This window comes from Rhinichthys klamathensis, unplaced genomic scaffold (assembly GCF_029890125.1).
Source record: "Rhinichthys klamathensis goyatoka isolate OS25496 unplaced genomic scaffold, OSU_Roscu_1.1 h1tg000068l_1, whole genome shotgun sequence".
Classification (NCBI taxonomy): domain Eukaryota; kingdom Metazoa; phylum Chordata; class Actinopteri; order Cypriniformes; family Leuciscidae; genus Rhinichthys; species Rhinichthys klamathensis.
Genome location: NW_026606611.1, coordinates 4913623 through 4939647, shown reverse-complemented (window position 1 = coordinate 4939647; position 26025 = coordinate 4913623). Strand labels below are relative to the sequence as shown.

General features: G+C 38.0%; 1 protein-coding gene across 2 annotated transcripts; it reads right to left on the bottom strand.

Moving 5' to 3' along the window:
* Nucleotides 1-991: 991 nt before the first annotated feature.
* On the bottom strand, nucleotides 992-24570 carry arhgef37 (Rho guanine nucleotide exchange factor (GEF) 37). 2 transcript variants are annotated; one of them, XM_056250335.1, is made up of 13 exons: nucleotides 24211-24570; nucleotides 20257-20555; nucleotides 19562-19691; nucleotides 18731-18878; nucleotides 18387-18586; nucleotides 18115-18245; nucleotides 17839-17943; nucleotides 17488-17601; nucleotides 15333-15650; nucleotides 13437-13565; nucleotides 12206-12401; nucleotides 4692-4864; nucleotides 992-1994 (listed from the first exon to the last, which is right to left on the bottom strand). In XM_056250335.1, the coding sequence occupies exons 2-13, from the start codon at nucleotides 20542-20544 to the stop codon at nucleotides 1785-1787; spliced, it is 2142 nt and encodes a 713-aa protein (XP_056106310.1). In that variant the 5' UTR covers nucleotides 20545-20555; nucleotides 24211-24570; the 3' UTR covers nucleotides 992-1784. The 2 variants fall into 2 exon arrangements, with proteins under 2 accessions (XP_056106310.1, XP_056106309.1); XM_056250334.1 differs by lacking the exon at nucleotides 24211-24570 and adding an exon at nucleotides 22210-22667.
* Nucleotides 24571-26025: the final 1455 nt, after the last annotated feature.

Here is a 26025-nt window from a genome sequence, read left to right as displayed (position 1 = left end):
ATTCGACATCATACAGTGTCTTTGATATCCACCACCCAGTGGCTCCAAAGAGTATTTGGACATTTAAGACGCAATTAAAAATGTATGAATGCCATTGCATTAATAAATAAATATCAATCCAACCAGCACATGCAAACAAATCATAAGCATGTGTATTTCATCACATTAACTATTAACTACTAATGTTTGACAACTAGAAAGTATCACTACACGTTATTTTATAGTACATGCACATATGTGTACTTACAGTGAACTTACCTAAGAAAGTACTAGGTAATATAAGGTAACTACATGGGTTAAGGTTAGGTTTAGGGGTAAGGGCAGGGTTAGTACCTAGTTGTTAACCAGTTATTACATTAGTACATGGGGAACAGGACTGTAAAATAAAGTGCTATCCTTTTTTGAGTGGTCGACTGATATTGATTTTTTTAATGGTTGATCTCAATGTTGATATTTTTTGAGAGCAGGGTGGCCAATGGTTGATATGAAACCGATTTATATGATATCATACCATTTAATGTAAAGATAGTAAATATCACATATTGGAATGAAATTTGTATTTATTTGATGTAATATTTACTAAATTGGAAGTATTTTGAAAATTAATCAATATGAAATAAAAATTTGCGAACTTAATTTAAAAGTAAACCTGCAAAACAATAGATAGCAACTTCTTGTTTCTGTAATCATATTATAGTATTTTTTACAAAAAGGACGCAAGACGAAAACTCCTGGGAACGTACTGGGAATCATATTTTCTCAAATAAAGACCTGCTGACGCTAATTTTATATATAGCACAGCATAGTTTGAATTAAAGAACTTAAAAGTTTGTCGTTCATGTGTTTCCAGTGACAACAGAATTCTCCTTTCTGCATCCAATTTGGAGAACAGGAGATCCTAAGGCCTTCTCATCACTGTCAAAATAAAAGTCTGCCAACATTTATCAGGCAAACAGAAAAAACTCTTCAGCTGTTGGAAATATTTAAAAAAAAAAGAGGCAATTATTGGCATAGGCAATATATTGGTCGACCACTTTTTTTTTTGCCTTAATATTGAACCATATATCTATTATCAGTTGGATTGATATTTTGTTATCTATACATTAATGCCATGTATTATTTTATAGGAATTTGTGTCCTTAGTGTACAAATACTTTTTAGATCCACTGTATACATTTAAATAACAATAAAACTGTCCATCAAGTATTACTAAAATGGTACAAAAGCAATAATTTTGTAAGAATATTTTGTAAAATCTTGTCTTTAAGTCTGCATGTTAGTCATCTCAAGTAAACCTGAAACCAGCGCAAAAGAGGTTTGACTCTTAAAAATAAAATCCTTATTCTCAGTTTCTTCAATAGTAAGACAGTGAAGCAGACAAGTTAGTACCAGGGCAGCCCAAAGCATCATTTAACGGGCGGCTGAGGTGTTGATCCTAGCGGTAAGTCTAGGAAACAGCACACTCCACCAGTAGCTGTGCGCTACAACAGCATGTCTCTGCATGCCCCTGCAGCTCTTCCCTCATTGGATAAAACTATCTCCACCAGTAACAGTCCTGGGCAAAGCGGAGATCAAGTATATGGACGACCACTCCACAGCAGGGCGCAAGCACCACTCCAGTACATACACCAGTCAAATGACGCATCAAACAGCAGCCATCCGCCCCCCTCACGTATGAAGAGCCCTAAAGGGAAAGTGCTTCTCATGGTCTGTGTGTGTTTGGATACTGGCTAGCAGACTCTTAGCAGCAGCAGATGATGTTATGTCATGGATATTATCCACAGCTAGCGATAGGGGAAGGTGGGTGAGGCGATCACAGAGGGGAGGATGGCAAGGTAGTTGGAGGGGACGTAGCCTCTCTGGCCACGCGTCTCCACCAGACTCCATTCCTTGTTTCCACGCTTATCGTGAGGCTCCACCACCCGCACCGGCTCACCAGCCCTCAGAGAAATCTCCCGACTGCTCCTCGCGGTGAAGTCATAGCCCGCGTACACCTGCAAATAGGAGGAGAAAATAATAAGTGTCTTATAATAAGAGGAGTTATTTTCTGTGAGTTCTGTGAGTCAATGGCTGCTTTTACACTTGGCATTAACTTGTATCCGGATGTTGTCCACATACACATTGAAAAGACAAGTGTAAACACGCTTCTGATGGGAATATTGTCCGATCAGCGTGTCCAGGTTCGGAGGTAGTCGAGGACGCATTGTGATCGGATCTCAGTGTAATGTAAACGCAATCCAGCCATCGTGTCTGCATTCACAGGTGGACGTCACACAAACCCCGCCCACTGTCATTATTCCCCCTCCTCTCTCCAGGAACTGCTGCACGTAACTGTGTGGATTTGCGATACAGTCGAGTATGAAGTACATTGCAAATATACTGAAATGTTTGCCTCTGCACCCGAAAGTTGCAGAAGCATTCATTTTCTGTAAAGAACGCACATTTTTCCCACCACAGCTGGCAACGTTCTCGGACCCATACGTTTCTCTGAACCGTTTCCATTACGGCATCTATCCACAATATTAGTACTTGCAGCCTCTTCATCCTCCTCATTTTGCGAGATTTGTAAAATGTCCCCCGACTGAAAACTCTTTTTAAAAGAAAACCCACCACTTCAGGTCGTCTTTGCACCGGAACCATCCTTTTTTCTTCTTCAGATCTGTTATCCAGATACAGAAGCCACTTGATGAGGACAGGTGTAAACGCACCGTGTCCTGATTGGCTTATGTTCCGATCTGCTTGATCGGATCACGGTGATCGCATGTTAATGCCAAGTGTAAACGCAGCCAATGGAAAAACCCACGCAAATAGCAAAACCGAATAAGAAATCTGTCTAGAGAACGTTTGTGTTTTTTGAGTGCTGTCGAGTATATGGGGCATATTTTTAGATTTGAAAGTTGAGAGGTATTTAGTATTACACAATGTGCTTGAGACATGTTCAAGTGTTAAGAGTGGGATGTTTATGATATTACAGCTCATAAGGAAATAAAAATAGCTGGGTGGAAAAAAAATCTGAAAGGATAAATTAGATGAAGTGCTCCCCCCTGTGGCTAATACCCATAGTGCTTTATGAATCATGTTCATTAGTGGTGTTTGCTAAGGCTAGCATCACTATTGATCACACCTTCTCACAGGGATTTGAACAAACCTCTAAAAAAAATAGGGAGGATATTCATTTTATGCCGACTTTACACAGTGATATTGGTAACAAAAAATACAACAACATTTTCATTAACTAAAAAGACTAACATAAAACTAAAACTAGACTAATATATTTTAATGACTAACTAATAAATACAAATATTGTGTATATATGTTTTGATACATGGTATATTTATAATACATGAATAGATTGTTTTTGTCTTTTTCAGACATTTATGCTAAGGACAGCCCTAAATCATATCTAGGGAGATTATTTTTTGCCAATAAGCAGCGTCATAAATATGCTAAAAGCCACCCAGAACTAGCCTGGCATGCCAGACCTACATCAAGATGTTAGGTCTGGGAACTCTCCATTGACATGCCTCAATCCGAGGGGCGGGGTAAACGGTTACCTTTCAAAATCCCTCTGCACGCAATAGGATAACGCTACAACCAACCAGAGCAACGAACGGTTGTGGATGAGTGAGTCCCATGCGTTTTTCCACCAGCGGAGCTAATTGATATATTAAACTTTTGCCGTATCAGGACGGCAAAAATCCGAACACATCTTCCTTTTTTAAGAATTACTTAAGTGACGTTCTCTTAACTCCAAGTCCTCCAGAGTCGCGGCCAAGACCGATTCGAAAGACCGCGGCATCTTCATTGTTTTCAAGTAGCAGGGAAATCACCAATGGAAATCACGCGGAACGTCATGAACTGTGCCGTCATTGTGTTAAGCCCGCCCGCCGACTCTATACACGATGTGATTGGCCTGACCAGTTTTTGGTTTTTCCAGCTCAAAAGCCTATGGAGAGTTGCTAGACCACACTGGCTGCGAAATAATTTTCGCTGCCGCTAGGGTGCGTCTAGATTTCTAGGCTAACCCAGAACACCACTGCGGCGAGTTCTGCATGGGCAAACAACTCACATTCTCTTCAGAAAATATTGCTTTTGAAAAACAATGCTTTATAAACGCAAAGTTATAAAAAATCCAATTGACTACAAAAACTGGATATATAATTGATCTGGGAGCCGTAAATGTTAGCCAGTCGTGTTTTCTCACAAGCTGAAAGAGAATTTCTGCACTGTCACAGTCACAATGATATATAACCCGTGAAGGTTATTCAGAAAAATGAATCACATTTTTACAGTCACAACAGCAGTGCATCTCCCACAGTCAAAATCTGCCTCCCACATTTCTGCTTTCCTAAACATGAAGCTAAAATGATACGGAACCATTTGACTGTCAGATCAAGGAGATGACTGAATCAGAGTAATCAGAGCGTGTATGTGTGGGTGCCGTGTGTGTGCCGCGAGTGTGTGTGAGTGTGTAGGTGGCCGTGATGACAAGGAGCGGCAGTTCATTTCTGTTCTTCCAATACTGAATTCACAAATGCTGAAGTGTGTGATTGATGATCATGAGATACTGCAAACCTGCCATCAATCTCCAAAGCTCTCGTTCTGTTTGACACACGAATCAGACCCAATAACTAGGCGGCCTTATGACCCGTCAGTCAAAGCGCATGTCTGTGCCTGTGTGTGTCACTCACCTGAAAACAGGGCGTGGACACGTTGTTTAGGAGCGGCTGGGCTCCGGGTGTGTAGGAGTGTCTTCGGGGTCCTGGACCCGTGGGCACGACGTTCAGATGAGGAGACTGTGGAGGGTCAACAGTCAACTGGTGGTAGCGTGTCAGTTTTGAAGCAGGCACATATCCTCTCGGGCCTAAAAGAAAATGAAAAACAAAGTCCTATCAAGACACTCAAATCCGCATATTTAATTAGCTTTATTCTGCAGATTGATGAAAGCTGATTTGAAAGAGTGCTTTAACTGTACTTGACCAGCAGATGTCAGTCATAGCATTACCAACGGCTTTCAGCAGCAATTGTTGTACTGGTAATACTACCTATACTGGGTATATGATTTTTTAGATAGAGATACTGGGTATATGATATTTTATATAAAATATCATATACCCAGTATAGATAGTATTACCAGTACAACAATTGCTGCTGAAAGCTGTCATATACCCAGTATAGATAGTATTACCAGTACAACAATTGCTGCTGAAAGCTGTTGAGATAGATAGATAGATAGATAGATAGATAGATAGATAGATAGATAGATAGATAGATAGATAGATAGATAGATAGATAGATAGATAGATAGATAGAGCTCAGCGTAAATGAGTACACCCCCTTTGAAAAGTAACATTTTAAACAATATCTCAATGAACACAGAAACTATTTCCAAAATGTTGTCAAGATTAAGTTTTATATAACATCTGTTTAACTTATAACATGAAAGTAAGGTTAATGATATAACTTAGAGAACAACCTTTTCAGTTTTACTCAAATTAGGGTGATGCAAATATGAGTACATCTCACTGAAAGTGTCTGGAGCAAAGCTAAATTTTATACTACAAATGTCTAATTTAACAAGAATTCAACCACAGGTGAGTCTAATTATTCATCACATGTGTCCAGCAGACAGTCGACTATGAAAGGGTGTTACTTCCTATTTCATGCTGGCAGCAATGGCACCACATGGAAGAGAAATGTCACAAGACCCGAGAAAGATTTCTCTACACCAGAGAGGTGAAGGCTACAAGAAGATCAGCAAAGCTTTGATTATCAGTTTTTCAAATAAAGGTTTCCGAGTCAGTGATATAAGATTGTGTATGTAATTTTATTGTACTTACCCTGTAACTACATGGAACAAGAGGGTAACAAGCACAACTACATGAAACGAGTATCTTTCCCCAATATTTAAGCAAAAGTTGCAATTGTTTTAGATTTCAGTGCACATTTGTTAAAAAGATTACTGTATAAATGCATAGATATGTACCCTGTTATTTTTAAAGGACAAGTTCGGTATTTTACAATTAAAGCCCTGTTTTAAGATCGTTTCTGATGAAATAGAATGGTTAAGATTGTTTTTTAGACAGATGCTGCTGTCCCGAGAATTTTAAGTTTCTGTGGTAGCACCCCCACACCTCTACAATGGTAGCCTACAGGGTAGGTGCACAGGAACAATCCTTCATAAAACGCATAAAACTTTAGTTTACAAAGACGTGAAACTCACCGAGTGCTCTGGGGTGTTCACTGATATGCTCACACAAAAATCGCTGCAAAAGGTGTTTTACCATTCGTTGTAAAACTGTAGACCTATTTTTCCGAACGCCTCACAACCGTACATTCTTCCATTGAGAGCTTGAATAATAGACACTCCAGCCCAGTTGGTGGCGATAATGCACCTTTGGTGTCGGCGAGCTGCATTTCATTGATGGCATCATGAATTCACAGATGTACTGCTCTATACTGAAAGAGAAGATGCTACCATCACTCTGTGCCCTTGGTCGTCGTGCACTTTTCCAACAGGACATCTAAGGCCACTGCTGGATTTCTGAAGAAGAACAGAGTGAAAGTGATTCAGTGGCCAAGTATGTCTCCTGATCTGAACCCAATGGAACAACTATGCGGAATTCTGAAGAGACAAGTTGAGAATCACTCTCCATCCAGCATCCAGTCTCTAAAAGAGCTCATTCTTGAAGAATGGAAAAAGATAGATGTTGCAAAATGTCGCCAACTTGTTCATTCCATGCCTAGAAGACTTGGTGCAGTCCTTAAAAATCATGGAGGCCATAAAAAGTACTAGATGAACTTAGTCTTGTCAACATTTTGGAAATTGTTTTTGTGTTCATTGAGATATTGTTTAAAATGTTACTTTTCAAAGGGGGTGTACTCATTCACGATGAGCTATATATATATATATATATATATATATATATATATTAGGGCTGGGAAAAAATTAATCGTGATTAATCGCATCCAAAATAAAAGTTTTGTTTACATAAAATATGTGTGTGTAGTGTGTATAATTATTTTGTATATATAAATACACACACATGCATGTATATATTTAAGAAAAATGTGTTATTAATATAAAAATATGTATATTTATATATAATATAAATGATGTATAAATATATATACAGTATATACATGCAAATATTTCTTAAATATATACATGCATATGTGTGTATTTATATATACAAAATAATTATACACACTACACACACATATATTATGTAAACAAAACTTTTATTTTGGATGCGATTAATTACGATTAATTTTTTCCCAGCCCTAATATATATATATTAGGGGTGGAACGGTACACAGAAGTCACGGTTCGGTTCATACCTCGGTTCAGACATCACGGTTCGGTACGATTTCGGTACAATGGAGGGAAAAGCAAAACAAAAATGCAGAAGGCATTGTATTTTTTAAATAAGTTTTATTAATAAAGGCATAGAACCAGTTTATTTGTAGTGCACTGACAATAGTTTTATATAATTCGTTTATTAATTAAATTAATAAAAAGACAAAAAGACCTTGCGATATGTTTGGTAATTGTACCTGAATTAATTTAAAATTAATTTGCTATATTTCAGATAAATATATTTGTTTTCCTTAATTTTTAATTAACATTATTAATTAACAATGTAACATTATTCTCATCTGAATTTTAAATAATTGATTTCTGTATAAAATAATACTACCATTAAAAACGCATTCGATTTTCTCTTTTAATCAATGAAGAATGTGTAAGATTAGTGCTCCGAGGACGAGAAATGAAAACCAATGCGATATGATGAATGTCTAAAAGATGGGACCTACAGACTGTTTTGAAATGGAGTTGGATAAATAGGCCTATGTTTTGCTTTTAAAACTGTGTGTGTGTGTGTGTGTGTGTGTGTGTGTGTGTGTGTGTGTGTGATTTTGGTTGGGTGACAGTTGTAGGTTACAGTTTGACAAGAGTTTACAGTGTGACAAAAGCACAATGTTGTGTTTTATTGCGAGTGTACACAAATATAAGTAAACACTTTGCAGGTTTAATGATCTGTATTACAAAATGACGGAGTATGTTTTTTATGTTTCCACTGTTCGATCGCGGCCGCGCCTCTCTCTCTCACACACACACACATACACTCCAGCATTGCAATCTTGACATCGCAGCCTGTTCATTATGCGGTCACAGCAAACGCGAATAGAGCGTTAAATTCGCGTCTATCGCGTCTAGTTCGACGCTAGTCCAAAGCGAATAGGACGCGCGTATAAAGCCAACGTTTGAAGTGAACGCGCGTTCAGAGCTAAGCCGATGGTACAGATTATGTGTCCCTAAAGAACCCGCGTATCTAACGGTAGTTCCGCATTACATTAAGTAATTTGCACGCGAGTTTTATTTATTTTTAAACCGTGTATTCTCCGTGTAAATTCGTGCACCGAACCGTGATGCCCGTACTGTTTCGGTTCGGTACGAATACATGTACCGTTCCACCCCTAATATATATATATACACTCACCGGCCACTTTATTAGGTACACCTGTCCAACTGCTCGTTAACACTTAATTTCTAAGCAGCCAATCACATGGCGGCAACTCAGTGCATTTAGGCATGTAGACATGGTCAAGACAATCTCCTGCAGTTCAAACCGAGCATCAGTATGGGGAAGAAAGTTGATTTGAGTGACTTTGAACGTGGCATGATTGTTGGTGCCAGAAGGGCTGGTCTGAGTATTTCAGAAACTGCTAATCTACTGGGATTTTCACGCACAACCATCTCTAGGGTTTACAGAGAATGGTCCGAAAAAGAAAAAACATCCAGTGAGCGGCAGTTCTGTGGGCGGAAATGCCTTGTTGATGCCAGAGGTCAGAGGAGAATGGCCAGACTGGTTCGAGCTGATAGAAGGGCAACAGTGACTGAAATAACCACTCGTTACAACCGAGGTATGCAGCAAAGCATTTGTGAAGCCACAACACGCACAACCTTGAGGCGGATGGGCTACAACAGCAGAAGACTCCACCGGGTACCACTCATCTCCACTACAAATAGGAAAAAGAGGCTACAATTTGCAAGAGCTCACCAAAATTGAACAGTTGAAGACTGGAAAAATGTTGCCTGGTCTGATGAGTCTCGATTTCTGTTGAGACATTCAGATGTTAGAGTCAGAATTTGGCGTAAACAGAATGAGAACATGGAACCATCATGCCTTGTTACCACTGTGCAGGCTGGTGGTGGTGGTGTAATGGTGTGGGGGATGTTTTCCTGGCACACTTTAGGCCCCTTAGTGCCAATTGGGCATCGTTTAAATGCCACGGCCTACCTGAGCATTGTTTCTGACCATGTCCATCCCTTTATGGCCACCATGTACCCATCCTCTGATGGCTACTTCCACCATGTCACAAAGCTCTAATCATTTCAAATTGGTTTCTTGAACATGACAATGAGTTCACTGTACTAAAATGGCCTCCACAGTCACCAGATCTCAACCCAATAGAGCATCTTTGGGATGTGGTGGAACGGGAGATTCGCATCATGGATGTGCAGCCGACAAATCTGCGGCAACTGTGTGATGCCATCATGTCAATATGGACCAAACTCCCTGAGGAATGCTTCCAGCACCTTGTTGAATCTATGCCACGAAGAATTGAGGCAGTTCTGAAGGCAAAAGGGGGTCCAACCCGTTACTAGCATGGGGTACCTAATAAAGTGGCCGGTGAGTGTATATACACACACATATATAAAATAAGACGCGTTGATCCCAGAACAACATTCCTGTCCAAAAACATAGTCCTAACCCTCTTCCTACCCCTAAACCTAACCCATAATTTATCCCTTTAAAGGATCAAGAGGGAAGTGATAGAAGTATAGAAGTGTAGAAGCCCCTAACCCTTGTTGTAAGCCTGAACTTGACATTAACTGTAAACCGATAGCTAAAATCAGATTGGTTGATTTATGTTCACCTCTCTGGGTCCAAGGAACGTACTAAAATCAAAACATAAACTACTAAGCAGTACAACCGAAATGATATGAAAAGCAATTTTAGACAAAATATGAATGTTTAAAATACATTTAGAGTATGTTCTCTAGCACCACTTTATTCAAACAGATTAACTATTATTACAGTACACCTCCATTATTGTCATTAGACCAGAGTTTCCGCTAGAAAAAAATGGTGCCGGTCAAAGTGACCGACAGAGGTTTCGTTTAACGGACATTTTGATAAAATGCCGGTCAAATATCGCCTCTTAATTAGTCAAGTTGAGGAAGACTCGAGGCAGGCTATGTTAATTAAAAAAATGACATAATCAGGCCGTATAGAATGCAACATGTTATTATTAGCCTAACTTTCAAATAGACGGAAAAAACCATGAACGTCCGATTGGCGTCAATTAACACCAATTGTTTTTTACTATGGTTTCACACACATTCACTTTTTAAAACATTGAGGCACGGATGTACCTAATACAAATAAATAAAACATATCCAGTTAACTAGCAGATCATTCATTTAGTTCGCTATTAAATAAGAGATCTAGCGCTAAAATCAGTTGTTTTTTAAATCAAGCTTCTTGCGCAATCTTCACTCGGACGCGCGTTTCAATCTATCGCTGTTGCGGAGACTCAGCACAGGCGAAGCACTGTTATTGGGCGCAGAGATATCACGCAACACCTGAAATAAAGCTTGCCACAAATAACCGGCGAAAGTAATGATTATGCATGAAACATTTAAATTGTTGATAAATTGATAAAGTTGACGATGCAGACTCGCCATCTTCGCAGTAGTGAACGCGCCTAGAGAGAGAAATGCTCACTTCATATGAATAAATTCTTATTTATTAATCCAGGCAAATTTGTTGATGAAACATTCATTAAAATGAAGATACAATTTATACAAAACGAAATAAACTTTAAAGAAAGGCTTTCTACAAAACAAAACTAAATAAGTGGTCAAAATCATGTCTGACCAATTCCAAATGTTTTCCGATATATAGGCCTGTTGGTCATCTTATGATCCTATCTTACTCATCTCATGCGGTTCCCTTTTCATATAGCTTAATCAACATAGATGAAAAAAAAAATAATAACATTATATTATTTATAAATATGAAACGTATATTTAAGTTTTTTAACTTATAATAAGCGTCACACCGCTCCGCTTTGCTCATGCTCTGGTGTGTAGTCTAATGCATGTGTGCGTGCATGTGGTGGAGGGCTGCGATTTTCGAATAATAATCAACCCAGTGATCTTCGAATATTATTTTTGCTTGAAATTTCGTTTTGTATAAATTGTATATTAATTTTAATCAATGTTTCATCAACAAATTTGCCTGGATTAATAAATAAGAAGCAATAGTGGACAATATAGGCTAATCAGGACCCGGAGGCGCCGGCGCGTGCACACTTCTCTCTATAGGCGCGTTCACTACTGCGAAGATGGCGAGTCTGCATCGTCAACTTTATCAAATTATCAACTTTATCAATAATATCAATGGGCCTCGCCATATCTGAAACGTCTCACTCAATCATTCGTTGTTTAGGTCTATATTACAGCCGTTCTAGGCGTGCGCTTTATTTGAAATGCAGCATGCGATGTTGTTTTATAACTTTCAAACCCTAGAGCCTGTTCCTTTAACATAGCCAAAGGTCGGTGTATTTTTGCTTTATACATTTTAGAATTATTCTCAAATTCATATTGTGTTAGGGGGGCGGGATTATTACGCAATTTTAATCGGACAATTTGACCGGAGAGATTTAATTTTGTCGGACATTTCATTTTTTTCCCGGCCAATGTCCGGTAATTACCGGACAACGGAAACCCTGCATTAGACCTAATCTTTCCATTTTGTAGATGCCACACGCTATGAAAATATCACTGCATTAAAGTAAGTATAATTTGTATTATCAGCCAGCTTATATATTTTGCTTTGAAGCGGTTTAATCAGATGGATTTTATATTGCATTAGAGAACGTGAAATCTATGTTGGCAGAGGGGTTGTTCTGAGCATTAAAGCAAGTTTAATTTAAGAAAAGACCTTTTGTTTGCATTTGCATAACTATTTTTCCAATTTGTTCTTAGGCCCATTTGCATGCAGTATATGAGAGAATCAAATCAATCTTGTTCACCCAATAATACATCTTCAAGTATAAACTGATTCCAGCTCAGTTGTCTTTAAATGCACTATGACCTAATTCTCCACAGGTTTCCACATGCCAGTTTTACCTCCTGCATCAACCAGCCAGCGGCGACGGTCTCCTCGCGTGTCCATCTCACTGACGACAGCTACCAGCTCTCCCTTACTGAGGGTCAGGTCAAGGTCACGGGTGCCCACCACAGGGCCTGTCAGCTGGTAGATCTTCTCCGAGCCATGCTTAGCGTTCAGAGCCTTGAGACGCTGCTCACACGCGGGAGTGGGCGGCTGAGACGTCACATGAAACAGAAAAACATGTTTTATTTAGTACCTAATCAAATTTAACATGATATTGCATGCAGCTGAATAAATTACATTTAGAATGTACATGAAGTGCAGTAATTACAGTGCTGGATCACTTTGAACTGAGAAAGGAAATGAACATGAGAGGAAAATACTCCAATAATGTACATCGGTGATCTACATTTAGATCCCTTTCAGGAAACACGCAGTACTTCTGAAGATTACAGGCCATCTCTCTGTTTGATCCTTCTACCTTCACTCGAAACTTATCAGGACTGATTTCTTAGTGATGGCAGACATGATATTGATTAGAACCTGAACGCTCAGACTCTGGGTAATATCATCTGTTTGCGTCATTAGCTGAAGTAATGGTCTAATGCCTATGACATGACAGACAGAGAAGTATGAAACATGAAACATGACAATGGTGCTGTCTCTGCTTACCTTGACAAAAGACGATGATATTAAAATATTTACACAACATGAAATCATAATGGACTTCTAGTCTATTCTAGTCTTAATTTCCTTGAGTCATCAGTGAACATTAGGAAAAAAAACTTTCACCTTCTCTCAAACAGCTTTTCTTTTCTGATAATTAATCTTGACCCATAAATATCATAGCTCAGTTTTCACAAACCAATCAAGTTCTGAGGCATGATCAAGCCCCGTCCCCAACATTTTTGGTCAAATACACTACCATTTTGTCCGGTAGTATATTTTTGCTGTAATTTGCATTTGCATTTGACTAAATAAAAAGCAGCTGTTTAGGGCCACCCGTAATACAGTAACCCCAGGACATGACATATTTTACTACGGTATGTTCGAAATTAATGGATGAATTGATGTAAAACACATGAGGTCTAAATTACATCAAGATGAATGAATGGCTGCATTTAGCTATGGTTGTATTCCAACACTGTCCACAGGCACCGTTAAACTGCAGTAAGGGGACAAAGTGTCCCGTAGGAAGACGTCTCCACCCGGCAACAGACAATAGTGCGTCTCTGTGTTGGAACTGACCTGCACAATGGGAGCATTGAGCTCATCTTGAACACTCTGACACAGGCTCTCCATCCTCCTCGAACCCTCCAGCACCGAAGTCTCTGCCCACTTCCAGAACTCACCAGCTTCCAAATAACTGTGTGGGAGCTGCCAGGAGACAGAGAGCAATTCATAAACACTGGCAGTCTGCAAAAAGCTAAATTTAATAACACTTTTCCAACCACATGCTTGCAGTGTCGTTCAGTGGTGGATTATTGCACAGAACGTTTAACTGTTCCTGAAATTGATAGGTATTCAAGTGTAATCATGAGGATGACATAACTACATGACTGTGAAGGTGAATCTCGTGAAACCTATGTCCAAGAACATGTCAATGAACAAGTTATAATTTACTCCAAAATCAAAAGAAAAAAAATATATAAATAAAATTTTGCATAACGAAAAAATGTAATGTTTTAACCCATTAAGATTTTTTTGTATTGGGATATTTTCATGTGAAAAAAATTATTACCATTTTATTTGTAAATGTATAATTTATGCTGATTTAATATTGTTATTTTTTAGTTTTTGTGCTTGATCAAAAAAATAAATATAGGATGATGGATCTGATTGAAAGTAGTAGGCTCATTTATACATTTTTATTCACATGGGAATTAGGCACTGTAGAAATTAAATATTCACTTGGTTATCTCTAAGGGTGTGTTCAGGTTTGGTTCGATTTAGGGTGTGTTCACACTTGTAGTTTGGTTCTCTAGGTTCTTTTGGTCCAGACCAAAAAAGAAAATGACACATTTAGTACTGGTTCGCTTGGCGTTCACACTGTCATTTTTAATACCTAACCTAAAGAAACAAAACAACAAAAAACGACGTATATTTTGCAACGGAACTAGTCAAACATCCAAAACAATGCTGTGTGTTGTGCCAAATGCGGTTGCTGTTCACTCTTAGAAACAAAGGTTCAAAAGCTGTCACTGGTGCGGTAATTCTTCAAAAGGTACACCTTTGTACCTAAAGAGTACATATTGGTACCTAAATGGTACATATTAGAACCTTTTAAAGGGTAGCGTCCCAGTGACAGCTTTTGTACCTTTTTTTCTGAGAGTGTATGTGCATACATATGATGGTATGTGATGGAGCTGAGAACTCGTGAAGAGCTTATAAAATGTGTAAAGTAGTCAAAACAGCAGCAGGAATCCCTCCGTCACAAACACAAACACAAACGGAGATCTGATCATAGTTTTTCTAATCATAGGAGCTATGTTGCCCACTATAGTTTGGTGCAGGTGTCAGAAACGCCCTGTCCTGGCAGCAGATCTTTGTTTGTGTGTGTGAAGGAATTCCTGGCGCTGTTTTGACTCCTTTACACATTTTATAAGATCTTAACAAGTTCTCAACTGGTAAAAATACCACATTTAGCCCAGCAGGCAACATAGTTTTGGATGTTCGGTAAGTTCCAAAATGTACGTCATGAAACCAATTTTTTTTTGTTTTAGATTCAGTGTTAAAGCAACACCAAGGAACTTTTCCTCTGCGGTCGCCCTACAGGTTGGAAGCGGAATTGTCCTCATTAGAACTACAGAAACGCGACCCGATCTGTCAATCTTACATAGCGTGGATATACCAGATAAAGGACCGCAAAGCGCTGGCATAAGTGCATTTCACCATGTCACGACTTGATGAACCACTGAAACGATTTTGGAAACATTATTTGAAGGTAAAAAATCCTACTTAGTGTTGCTTTAAAAATGGCAGTGTGAATGCTAAGTGAACCAGGACTAAATGTATCATTTGGTCTTTTGGTCCGAAACAAAAGAACCACGAGAACCAAACTATAAGTGTGAACTAAAGCTCACTGTATTTTGTCCTCAGCCTTTAGTAAAACCTGAGTGTTTTATCTTTTCCTGTAAAAAGTACCTGATGGGTAAAGCTGGTGGCGAGCTGCTCCATATCCGCCGCCAGGTCTCTCTGCAGGCAGCTGAAGGCCTCAAGCGTGGCCCACAGGAGCTGAAGGGCTTTCCCATTGAACTGCGGCAGCTCGGTCAGCAGCAGAGTGTTGATGGTCTTGTAGGTGTTAGCTATAGCTTGCTCCTCAAAACTCAGGTTACTCTTCTCCTCGATTAGCTCATAGTCCAGGAGCTTGTCTTGACGTTTGCGGATGAGGTTTCGTGGTCCAGCCATCAGCTCTTGCAGTGAGCTCAAGGGCTTAAAGACTAGTGTCTTCAAACGACTCTCCTGTTAGTAGCAGCAAAAGTGGAGGAAAATAGATGTACAAATTAAGTTCAGGAGGCAAGATACAGTACAAGAAATGTAGATGGTTAATTTAATCAATAAGCAACAACTGATCGATGATATTTTTTTTTTTTCATTTTTACATACGTCACTATAGTACATAAACCACTGTCTTCCTCTCAAATAAGAAGCATACTGCTAAAAAGGGTGCTGTGTGCAACCATTTCAACCATAATCTCAATGGCTGGTGAACAGTTAAAAGATCTTGGCACAATTTGTATCCCTACATGATACATGGTGTTTTTGCAGCTGTATTGGTTCCAGCAGGGTTAGACATTGATGAATGGAGAGAACTAAATTGGCGAATAGAGGCACCACAGAGAAGAAATACGGTGTCATGACAAATGTTGGTGATCCAAACTTTAGTCAAAGATGCCATAGTTAATTTGACAAGTACAAAAATGAGGCAGTGAGGGATAGAGGTATGGAGGAATGAGTCCTAAAACCTGGTTAACGAGTTAACATATTACTTATGGTTTAATTGTTTTAAAGTCAATGGGTTTTTTAATACGTTTTTTAGGGGATACATGCCTGAAATAATATCTGTAGTTCACACAAACTCAAGATATTTGTGACTCAAGATATAGAGAGGTTTTATCTTACAACATAAAATACATCAGTAATCCCCCTTTATGACTTTTTAAGGCTTATGTGTCTTGAAAAAGGCGGTTGCTAACAAGTGGCTAACTGAGACTACAGAGGTTGTCGGTAACATTAAGGGCCAGATTTACTAACAGCTTGCACCGCCACAAACCCTCTTTTGGTGTTAAAAAACTACTGTCAGGATTTACTAAAGACACACAATGAAAAATTTGCACTGAAAAGGCGTGGACAGTTATTTTTGTGCCTGACCTTATTGCATATGCATTTGTAGGAGTTTCCATTTCAGATGCAAAATTTATGGGAGGAGAGTGTTTAAAGGAATCATGCAAGGTGATTTACTAAGGTTTGCGCTCGCCAATTTACTGGTGTTTGCGCACTATTTATTTAACTCACAAAAAAAAGCATGTCTTAAACCAGACGCTAATTTGCACTGCTCTTGGTAGATTGCGTTGGTCATTATGGAAATGGCTGTGTCTGTGTTCTTTACTTTGCGCGTCGTCAGTAGATCACATGCAGAACTTTCCACTCCCATTGGTGCTTTTATGGGATTGCGCTCTCACGCTAATTTGCTACTCACTATTCCGTTTTTTACAGTCTTGTTTTGTTTGTTGTTGTCTTGGAAAGCACCGGTATTTTAACTTAAACTAACTTGAAATTCATAACGTGTTAAATTGTGAAAGTTATCCTAAACAAAACATCTCGGTTGTTGGTCACAGAGCTTATTTGCTGCAATTATCCAAAAGTCAATAGGAAAATCCTTTGCCCTATTGTGATGCTTATATCCGGTTTGCCTACAAAATTAATTACATCATCCCTGTACCACTCCAATATGTGTAAATTAATATATGTGTTAAGTTCATGCATCTGAGTGTTGATTGCTCAGTCATAATCTCCAAGAAAAAAAATGACCATGACCTAAGACTTAAATTTTTTTAGGTACAGTACAACATATTAAACAGTCATTCTGTCCATTCACATCCTTGTTTCATTCATGCCAAATAAAATGACTTAATTCGTATACCCATTTTCGCTAGAGAAGCTGTAAAGCTTGAAGATGTACACAAAGGATTTTAAGTTTCCCTCCCACAAAAACACAACTTAGTTTGAAAGTTCACAAGAACTAAATCTCTCGGAATGTCTTTGAAGGCTGTGAACTGTAATCTCCTTAAGGTCTTACATATGACGGGTAAATCCACTGTCTGAGTGCTACTGTGATTTCTTTAGAGAACAAGGCAGTTTTCTCCCCTTCCAGATCAAGATCAGCTTCCTCTGGTCTCCAGCTGAGGAACCTCTGTTCACAGAAACAGAGCTCAAATGGTTAAATAAATCTTTACAAACAACTCCTAGGATCAACCCTCACACATTATTTTCCTTTCATTCACCAGCTGGAATAACAATGAAAAATGTTGAAGAGTTTGATCGATGGGCGTACTTGCTTCACATTAAGGAAACACCAAGACAAATGAGATCAACTCTTTAAATTAATTTGTAACTATAGCCATTAAGAGAAAGAACAGCAAAAGCAAACCTGTAGATGGTGGAGATAAGCCTCCATGTTATCATGAAGCTCTGAGACGCCCCTCTCCAGGACAAAGAAGAAGCCAGCAAGAGCATCATATTCTTCATCCTTTACCTGTGGGATTGATTTACAAATCATCATTTAAGAATTATTTGTAAAAAGACATCTTATGTGGCAATGGTGTCTGATGCTTTATGGAAACAATGTGGTTCTTTCAACATGCCAAACATTTCAGGTCCTTTGTTTGCATTGTTCTTCGGTGTAGTATCACTGTATGCCAGTTACCTTTGGCACCATTCCTGTCTCATGCTTTATGTACTGGCTAAACCGGGCCGTCTTCTTGGCAATACTGTGGCCACTGAGTCGATTGATCTTGTCCTTGATGGTCAGGTTCTCTGTCTTCTTGTACTTGTCAGCTGTGACAGTCAGAGAATGAGAATAATCAAGCAAATCAAAACCTCAAGCATTTCATTCATGTTTTTATGCTATTGTTATCAATGGATTTGCATACTTTGCTTCGGTCAGCTTTGCTTTCTAAATTGCGTGCATGTTCTCACCCACTTCACGGAAGCGTTTGTATTCATTGATCCTGCAGTTGATCTGGACCGCAGTGTGAGCGGTGTGCTCCAGGATTAGGTAGGCTGGGTGTCGGGGGTCTGTGTGTTTCTGGATGGTCTGGAGCAGCAGGGGGTAACGGGCGATTCTCTGAACCGGCATCACCAGGAAGAAACTCAGAGTGGACGCATTCACATCAGGACTGAAGACAGACGGGATCAGGGGTCAAAAATGGAAGGAATGTTGGGTAATACACTGGTATATTTGTCAAGGAAGTCATTGTGCTCTCAAGGAGTTGTTCGAGACATACACAACCTCAGTTGGTTGTTGTTTATTATGAACTTACGCAGATGACTTGATGATTCGGATCATTTCTAACCACAGGGCCTCTTTCTGTTTGTAGCTGTTCTCTAGAGCAGTGATGTTGTTGTAGTTGGCAAGATATTCCTTATAGGCCATCTCTATATCTTGAGACAGACTAAGGAAAGCGTCACCTGAGAGAAAGAATAAGATACTTTATAATTAAAACAAGATTTACATCTTTTCCATACAACATTCAGCACACTACCGTTCAAAAGTTTGGGGTGAGAATTATTTTTTCTTTTTAAAAAAAGGATGCATTAAATTGATCAAAAATTACAGAAAATACATTTATAATTTTTCAAAAGATTTCCATTTTAAATAAATGGTTTTCTTTTAAATTTTCTGTTCATCAAAAAATATTAAGCAGCGCTGTTTTTAACATTGATAATAAGAAATGCTTCTTGAGCAGCAAATCAGCATATTAGAATGATTTCTGAAGGATCATGTGACACTAAAGACTGGCATAATGAAGAAGAAAAAAATATTCTCAAATTCTCAAAAACAGAAAAGTTATTTTACAATGAAATATTATTTCACAACATTACTGTTTTTACTGCCTTTGATCAAATGATCAAATAATGTAGCCTTAGTCAGCATAAGAGAGATCCAAACAAAAGGAATTTACACATAACATTCTAAACCTCAAACATCATTATTCTCATCTTGAAATTCAAGTTCTGGATTCTTCAACCATGAGCTCAAGGAAGAAATATGTTGATCCGTAGGTGTGCATGACACGCAGACAGCATGACTGAGAAAGAACTGAGAAATCGAAAGTGAACTGGAAATTCCAGTCTGTCCGGCTGTTACTCACAGAGAGTTTGCAGGTATTTCGGGTCGCTGTGATGTATCTGTGCCTGGTCTAGCAGGCTCAGGAGTCTGCTGGAAACATCCATCACTTCATCAATGTGCTGGAACATGTTCTCTAGGTTCGGTGGAGGAGGCTGCAAGGGACCCAATAATATATGATATTATTAAAGCTTGTTTACCAACAGTGGTTATACATTTCAAATATGAGAGAAGCAAAATCATTTAGTCCCAATTATGAGCCATTTCTGCTTTATGGCCCATTCCCTCCTGGTTTGAATCAAATATTAATATAAGTATTATCCCAATTGGATTGATTATTCTTATTATATGATGTCGTTATTATTTTCTTTAATATTACTTCTTTGTATATTGTTTGTTGTCTATGTTTGCTTGGTTTTTGATCATGTCATAAGTTCTTGTTTTTATAGGTAGGTAAGTAGTATGTTGGCCTGTAACTAATGCAAGAACACATTTACTTAAAGTAGAGTTTAGAGGCTAATTGTTGTATTATCTAATTAGATTATTAAAATGTGTATATGTATAATATAGGAATGATAGAGTGCTTCAATGGTATTTCAGTGGTGGTGGAAGCAATACATACAGTATACAACACAGAAGGCAGTTGGTCTTGTAAATAACAGATGTGTGGCACCTTAAAAGATTTAATGGGTGAAAGGGATTACAAGAGAACTTGTGTACCTGGAGTTTCTGCAGGTTGCTGTTGATGGTGACTGTACAGAGCTGCATATGTTTCAGGTAGTTCCTCTCAGTCTGCACCAGCTCCTCTATAGTCATGAGCTGCCTCTGATCGGCTCTCTCTCTGGCTGCTGTCTCCTCTGTTGCGGCCCGTGCCTTTCTCTCTTCTTCATCCTCTTCCTCTTCTCCAGGCTCTTCCAGGGTGTCATTCATTTCTTTAGTTCCTTCCTTCTCCTCTCTGATCTCGTCCTTTGCCATCAATCTTACATTTGCCTTCAGCGAATTCGCCATAGCAGGAATGCCTAAAATGCATATGGAGGTGGTTTAACAGCTTTTACATTTCTAAAGAACGTAATAGGTAACACGGTTTACCTGTCAGATGGTAATGCACAATATATATATTTAACCCTTACGATATTCAATTAGAAACTGAGTTGTGTATTTGGACAGTAAAATAAAGACTGTTGCTTGATTCAGTGTTATTTGAGTATTTTCTCAATACTGTTTTAGTTTATATTAATATTCTGAAGTAACTTTCAGCTTTCATTTTTATTAAAATGTTTAGTAATTCTGTTATGTGTTTTTGCCATTTTAATAAGTTTATTCTGCTTTATTTTTATTCAATTTTCAGTAATTATAGTACAAAATTAGCCATTTTGCCCTGGCAACTAACGGAATTAAAGTTTTTCATCTAATATTTATATTTTATTTCAGCTTCATTTTAATTACCAAGAACTTTTAAATAGGTATGCACGATATTGAATAAAAACGAGATATGCGACAACTCATTAAATAATGCGATATGCGATACAACTTAAAGTGTGTAAAAAAAAAAAATTATATTTAAAATTATATAACCTACATACATGTTTCACATTCTTTTTGTCAGTAGAAAGCATCCCTACAACTTCTGAAGGTGTACAGCAGTTTTACTGTAGCATAAGTGTCATTTTAACATCAGTGTAAAATGGGGGTTTAGGCTTTCATAAGGTGTAGACTTAACAGAAACGGAATAATCAAATGTAAAAATACAACACTGCTTAGTCTTCACTGTATGAATTAAATACATACTGATTCTTACAAAATCTACAAAAGCTACACAAGTTATTCAGTCAAGTGAGGGATTTTGTTCATGACACCAGTTATTGCAATCCGTTATGATATGCATATCGCGATATGTACAAAATAATGACTTCCGATTGCTTTGTAGCTGCAATTAGTTGTCAGTGTGTAAACGCCCCTTTAAAAGAATGCTGATCTTGGATTGTATGAACTGCATGAACTTCCCTTTTAAGCTCATGCATCACAATTATGTTAAAGCTGACCATCAATCAAGACTATTACACACATAAACCAGACTCTGCCATCACACTATAAGGACCACCCATAAAGGGCTGAGTGCCCTGTATTGTCACCTTCCCAGAGGGGGTGAAACACCATGTGTCTGAAGACTACACTTTCACAGATGATGCTACCAAAGACAGCTTTTGATTGCAATTGTAATAAAACGTACATGTCCAAAAAAGAAACAAACTCAAACCAACTGAGGACAAAGTCCGACTAAGCAAACTTTTATGACATTTGTGCAGTCATTGAAGATAATCAAAGGTTCATACTACTTCATAGACCATCAACACCTCTGTTACAATTCCAGATACACCCAAAAGCATATAGATAGATATGCAAGCACATCTATACACAAACAAAAACTGTGAGCACAAAATTCACCACATCCGTAGGCATTAATAAGAAAACAACATACTTGTAACAAGTGCTCAAGGCAAGCACACTCAAAGCGAAAACCACAAACTCAGCATGTAGCGCAGAGCTTACGCTCGCTCACTAGGAGCTTTAACAGTGGTGCACTGCAGTATGGCAAACCCGTACTTAAGGACTAAAGAAATGACAGGTTTACTACAAGAACAATCCCAAGAAAATAACCAAATGCATGATTACCTTTACAGAATGGGAAAAACTAACACTTGGAGTCTCTTGCGCTGGAAAAAATGAGGTGTGCAGCTGGGGAAAGCCTGGGCCAGACTCTCAGACTGGTGTAAGTTTGTCCACTGAGTCACACTGCAGGGCCTCATGTGGCACGGGTGTGTGAGGGAAGGGGGGATGGGTGGGTCAGCTGGGAGGACTGAGCCTGGGGGGAGGTGGGATTTTAGCAGTGGGGATCCCGGATAGGACCACTGCGGAGACACACACTTTAATGAATACACAGATTGACTGCAGTATCCATTGGGAAGGAAGTGACGCCTGCGCAGGATGAAGCTGATTGGATGGCAGGAGTTTAAGAACTGGTGCACAACACACTCAGCTATGCAGCAACTGCAGTAAACAAAAGCCCCATGTGGCCAGGAAAGAACTCGCCAACTTGATGGTCAGAGTTGTTAAAAAACAAAAGCCTTTAAGCCAACTATTTTAGACACATTCTTCATGATGTAAAATGGACACAATGTGTTTTTAACATTAAGATTTTAGGTTAAAATTTGCACAAATTGAGATCAGAACACTTATACAAGTTTGAAACCCCATTGAAAATCTAGGATATTGTTTTTTTTTTACTTGTTTAGACCTTGAAATAAACTGAATTTTAGGATTTGGGATCTTGCACTGTACTGCAAGTATAGCCAAAGGGGGGTAATCCAAATACTAGAGGTTTGGTCACATCAGCAAAATTGCATGGGCAAAAAAAAAAAGGCCCATTGTTATGTTGTCAATAATGTATAACACATAAAAGTCACTTTCAAACCAAACTGGTTTTCTGTTCGTCAAAGAGGCAAATCCGCATGACCAACTTAAACCTATTGCGAAATCTGTTCATCTGAATTTCTGTTCGTATGGATTAGTTTTACTATCCCTTTATGAAACGTCGAAGTAGCAGTTGCATAGCGGTCAATGGAGGGACAGAAAGCTCTCAGATTTCATCAAAAAGATTTTCATTTGTGTTCCGAAGATGAACGAAAGTCTTACAGTGTAATCTGAGAGCTTTCTGTTCCTCCATTGACAGGTTTGGAACGACATGAGGGTGAGTAATTAATGAAAGAATTTTCATTTTTGGGTGATCTATACCTTTAAGGTGTCATGTAAATCTAAGTTAAAAACCTATCTGTTTTCACTGGCTTACAATTGTCCTTGATTTTAATGTTGAATTGTCAAATTGGTGTTTCTGATGTAAACTCCCTTTATCATTTGCTTTGCGGCCTGTCTTGTTTTTAAGATATTTATTCTGTTGTACAGCACAATGGCCAACTGCTGTTGATTTTATTATGCTATATAAAAGGTGATTGATTGATTGATTGATTGATTATGTCAACTGCACAAAACCTCAGACTGCAGCCTTAAGTGGAAAGTGGAGGTTCCGTGTGGGTTTGTTTTCTCAGCTTATTCATTAACATAACACTAAGAAAAGTACACACAACACATGATCTGTATAGATTTAACATATATTTTGTGATAACACACCTTTAGCGATAACAAAACAAATAAGAATAAAATGCAAATAAATTAAATTGGTTAAAAAAACAGTGTTGTATGATTATGATACGATAATATTTTAAGTCTGACATTTGTCTTGCATAACAGAATACATATTTTCACTTTATTCAACAAACAATCAACAAACTCGTACACTCAATCCTCACTTAGTCACATAATACAAAATTCCACATTAAACTTAAAAATTATGCTACTATTTTCACACCGTAGTGTAAGAGTTACAGCCTCTAATAAATCCTTTTCTATACAATTAAAGTAAACGGTGACTGACTGTCATTATGTGTCATCTTAATTTTCCACGTAAGAAAGTCAGTCACACGGGGTTGAAAGCTAAATGAGGTTGAGTAAATAATGGCAGGAGTTTCATTTTGAGTGAGCTGTCCCTTTAATGTTGTGTTTAAAATCTCGAATGTAGCACTAATGTATTACAAGTTTGCATCTCACCTGTGTTCTTACCTGTGTTGTGTTTACAGCGGAGATCCCTCGGACGTAGAACACAGAAACATCGCAACTACGAGCACTTTAACGCTCTGTCAAGTTTAAGCCGACCTCGAAAGCGAGACTGACTGATGTCTGATGTTGCTTTTAAAACCACCTGTCCTTACGGTCCTCGCGCTCAGGAACAGGTTCACGCGCAAGGCCCCGCGTCACGCATTCCGACCATTCCGCGCGAGTAGCTTAGTCATGAGAAGAATGAATTGCATTGTTTTTCTCATTCGCATATTAAATCGGATGAATGCTGCAGAGAGGCATCTGATGCGTTGATTTCTTAGAAATGTTAGTAGCCACGCAGTAGTGGTAAACCAGAAGACCAAACCGTTGTTATGGTAAAGGTTAACTGGGAAACAGAGACATCACGTGGGCGCCTGGGGTACAGCTACTATGGCAAGCCGTTTTAGCTTAAATTGTACCCAGCCTTACTTGTTGTAATTTCATTTTTACTAGTAAAAATTTAATTAGAGAACTTTACAATTCAATTCGTACTAGTAGCAATTACAATTAGAGAGCTCTCTAATTCAATTCTTACTAGTAACAATTGCGATTAGAGAGCTCTCTAATTCGATTCTTACTAGTAAGAATTAAATTAGAGAGCTCTCTAAATCAGTTTTTACTAGTAAGAATTACATTAGGAGAGCTCTTTAATGCAATTATTACTAGTAAAAACTGATTTAGAGAGCTCTCTAATTCAGTTCTTACTAGTAAGAATGCAATTGCAGAGCTCTTTAATTCAATTAGAGAGCTCTACAATTCAATTCTTACTAGTAGCAATTACAATTAGAGAGCTCTCTAATTCAATTCTTACTAGTGAAAATACAATTAGAGAGCTCTCTAATTCAGTTATTACTAGTAACAATTACAATTGCAGAGCTCTCTAATTCAATTCTTACTAGTAACAATTCCAATTAGAGAGCTCTACAAATGAATTCTTACTAGTCATATGTCTCCATTGACTTCCATTCATTTTTAATTACAGAGCTCTTTAATTGAATTGTTACTAGTAAGAATTACAATTAGAGAGCTCTACAATTGAATTGTTACTAGTAAGAATTACCATTAGAGAGCTCTCTAATTCAATTGTTACTAGTAACAATTCCATTAGAGAGCTCTCTAATCCAATTATGACTAGTAACAATTACAATTAGAGAGCTCTCTAATTCAATTCTTACTAGTAACAATTTGATTGTAGAGCTCTCTAATTGAATTGTTACTAGTAACAATTACAATTAAAGAGCTCTGTAATTTAATTATAGAGCTCTCTAATTGCATTCTTACTAGTAACAATTCAATTATAGAGCTCTCTAATTCAATTCTTACTAGTAACAACTCAATTGCAGAGCTCTTTAATTCAATTAGAGAGCTCTCTATTTCAATTGTTACTAGTAAGAATGCAATTAAAGAGCTCTCTAATCCAATTATTACTAGTAAGAATTCCAATTAGAGAGCTCTCTAATCCAATTATTACTAGTAAGAATTCCAATTAGAGAGCTCTCTAATTCAGTTGTTACTAGTAAGAATGCAATTGCAGAGCTCTTTAATTCAATTACAGAGCTCTGCAATTATACATATCTTTAATTTGTTTTTTTTACTAGTAAAAATTCAATTAGAGAGCTCTGTAATTGCATTCTTACTAGTAAGAATTGAATTAGAGAGCTCTCTAATTGTAATTGTTACTAGTAATAATTGGATTAGAGAGCTCGCTAATTGTAATTCTTACTAGTAATAATTGAATTAGAGAGCTCTGCAATTGCATTCTTACTAGTTAGAATTGAA

Coding starts and splice junctions, on each gene's coding strand:
- arhgef37 (XM_056250335.1), bottom strand. CDS start 20,544: ATGGCGAATTCGCTGAAGGCAAATGTAAGATTGATGGCAAAGGACGAG. Junction 15,651..17,487: donor AGTGGATTTACCCGTCATAT/GTAAGACCTTAA, acceptor TGCTACTAACAG/GAGAGTCGTTTGAAGACACT. Junction 13,566..15,332: donor CCACCAGCTTTACCCATCAG/GTACTTTTTACA, acceptor GTCTCCTGGCAG/CTCCCACACAGTTATTTGGA.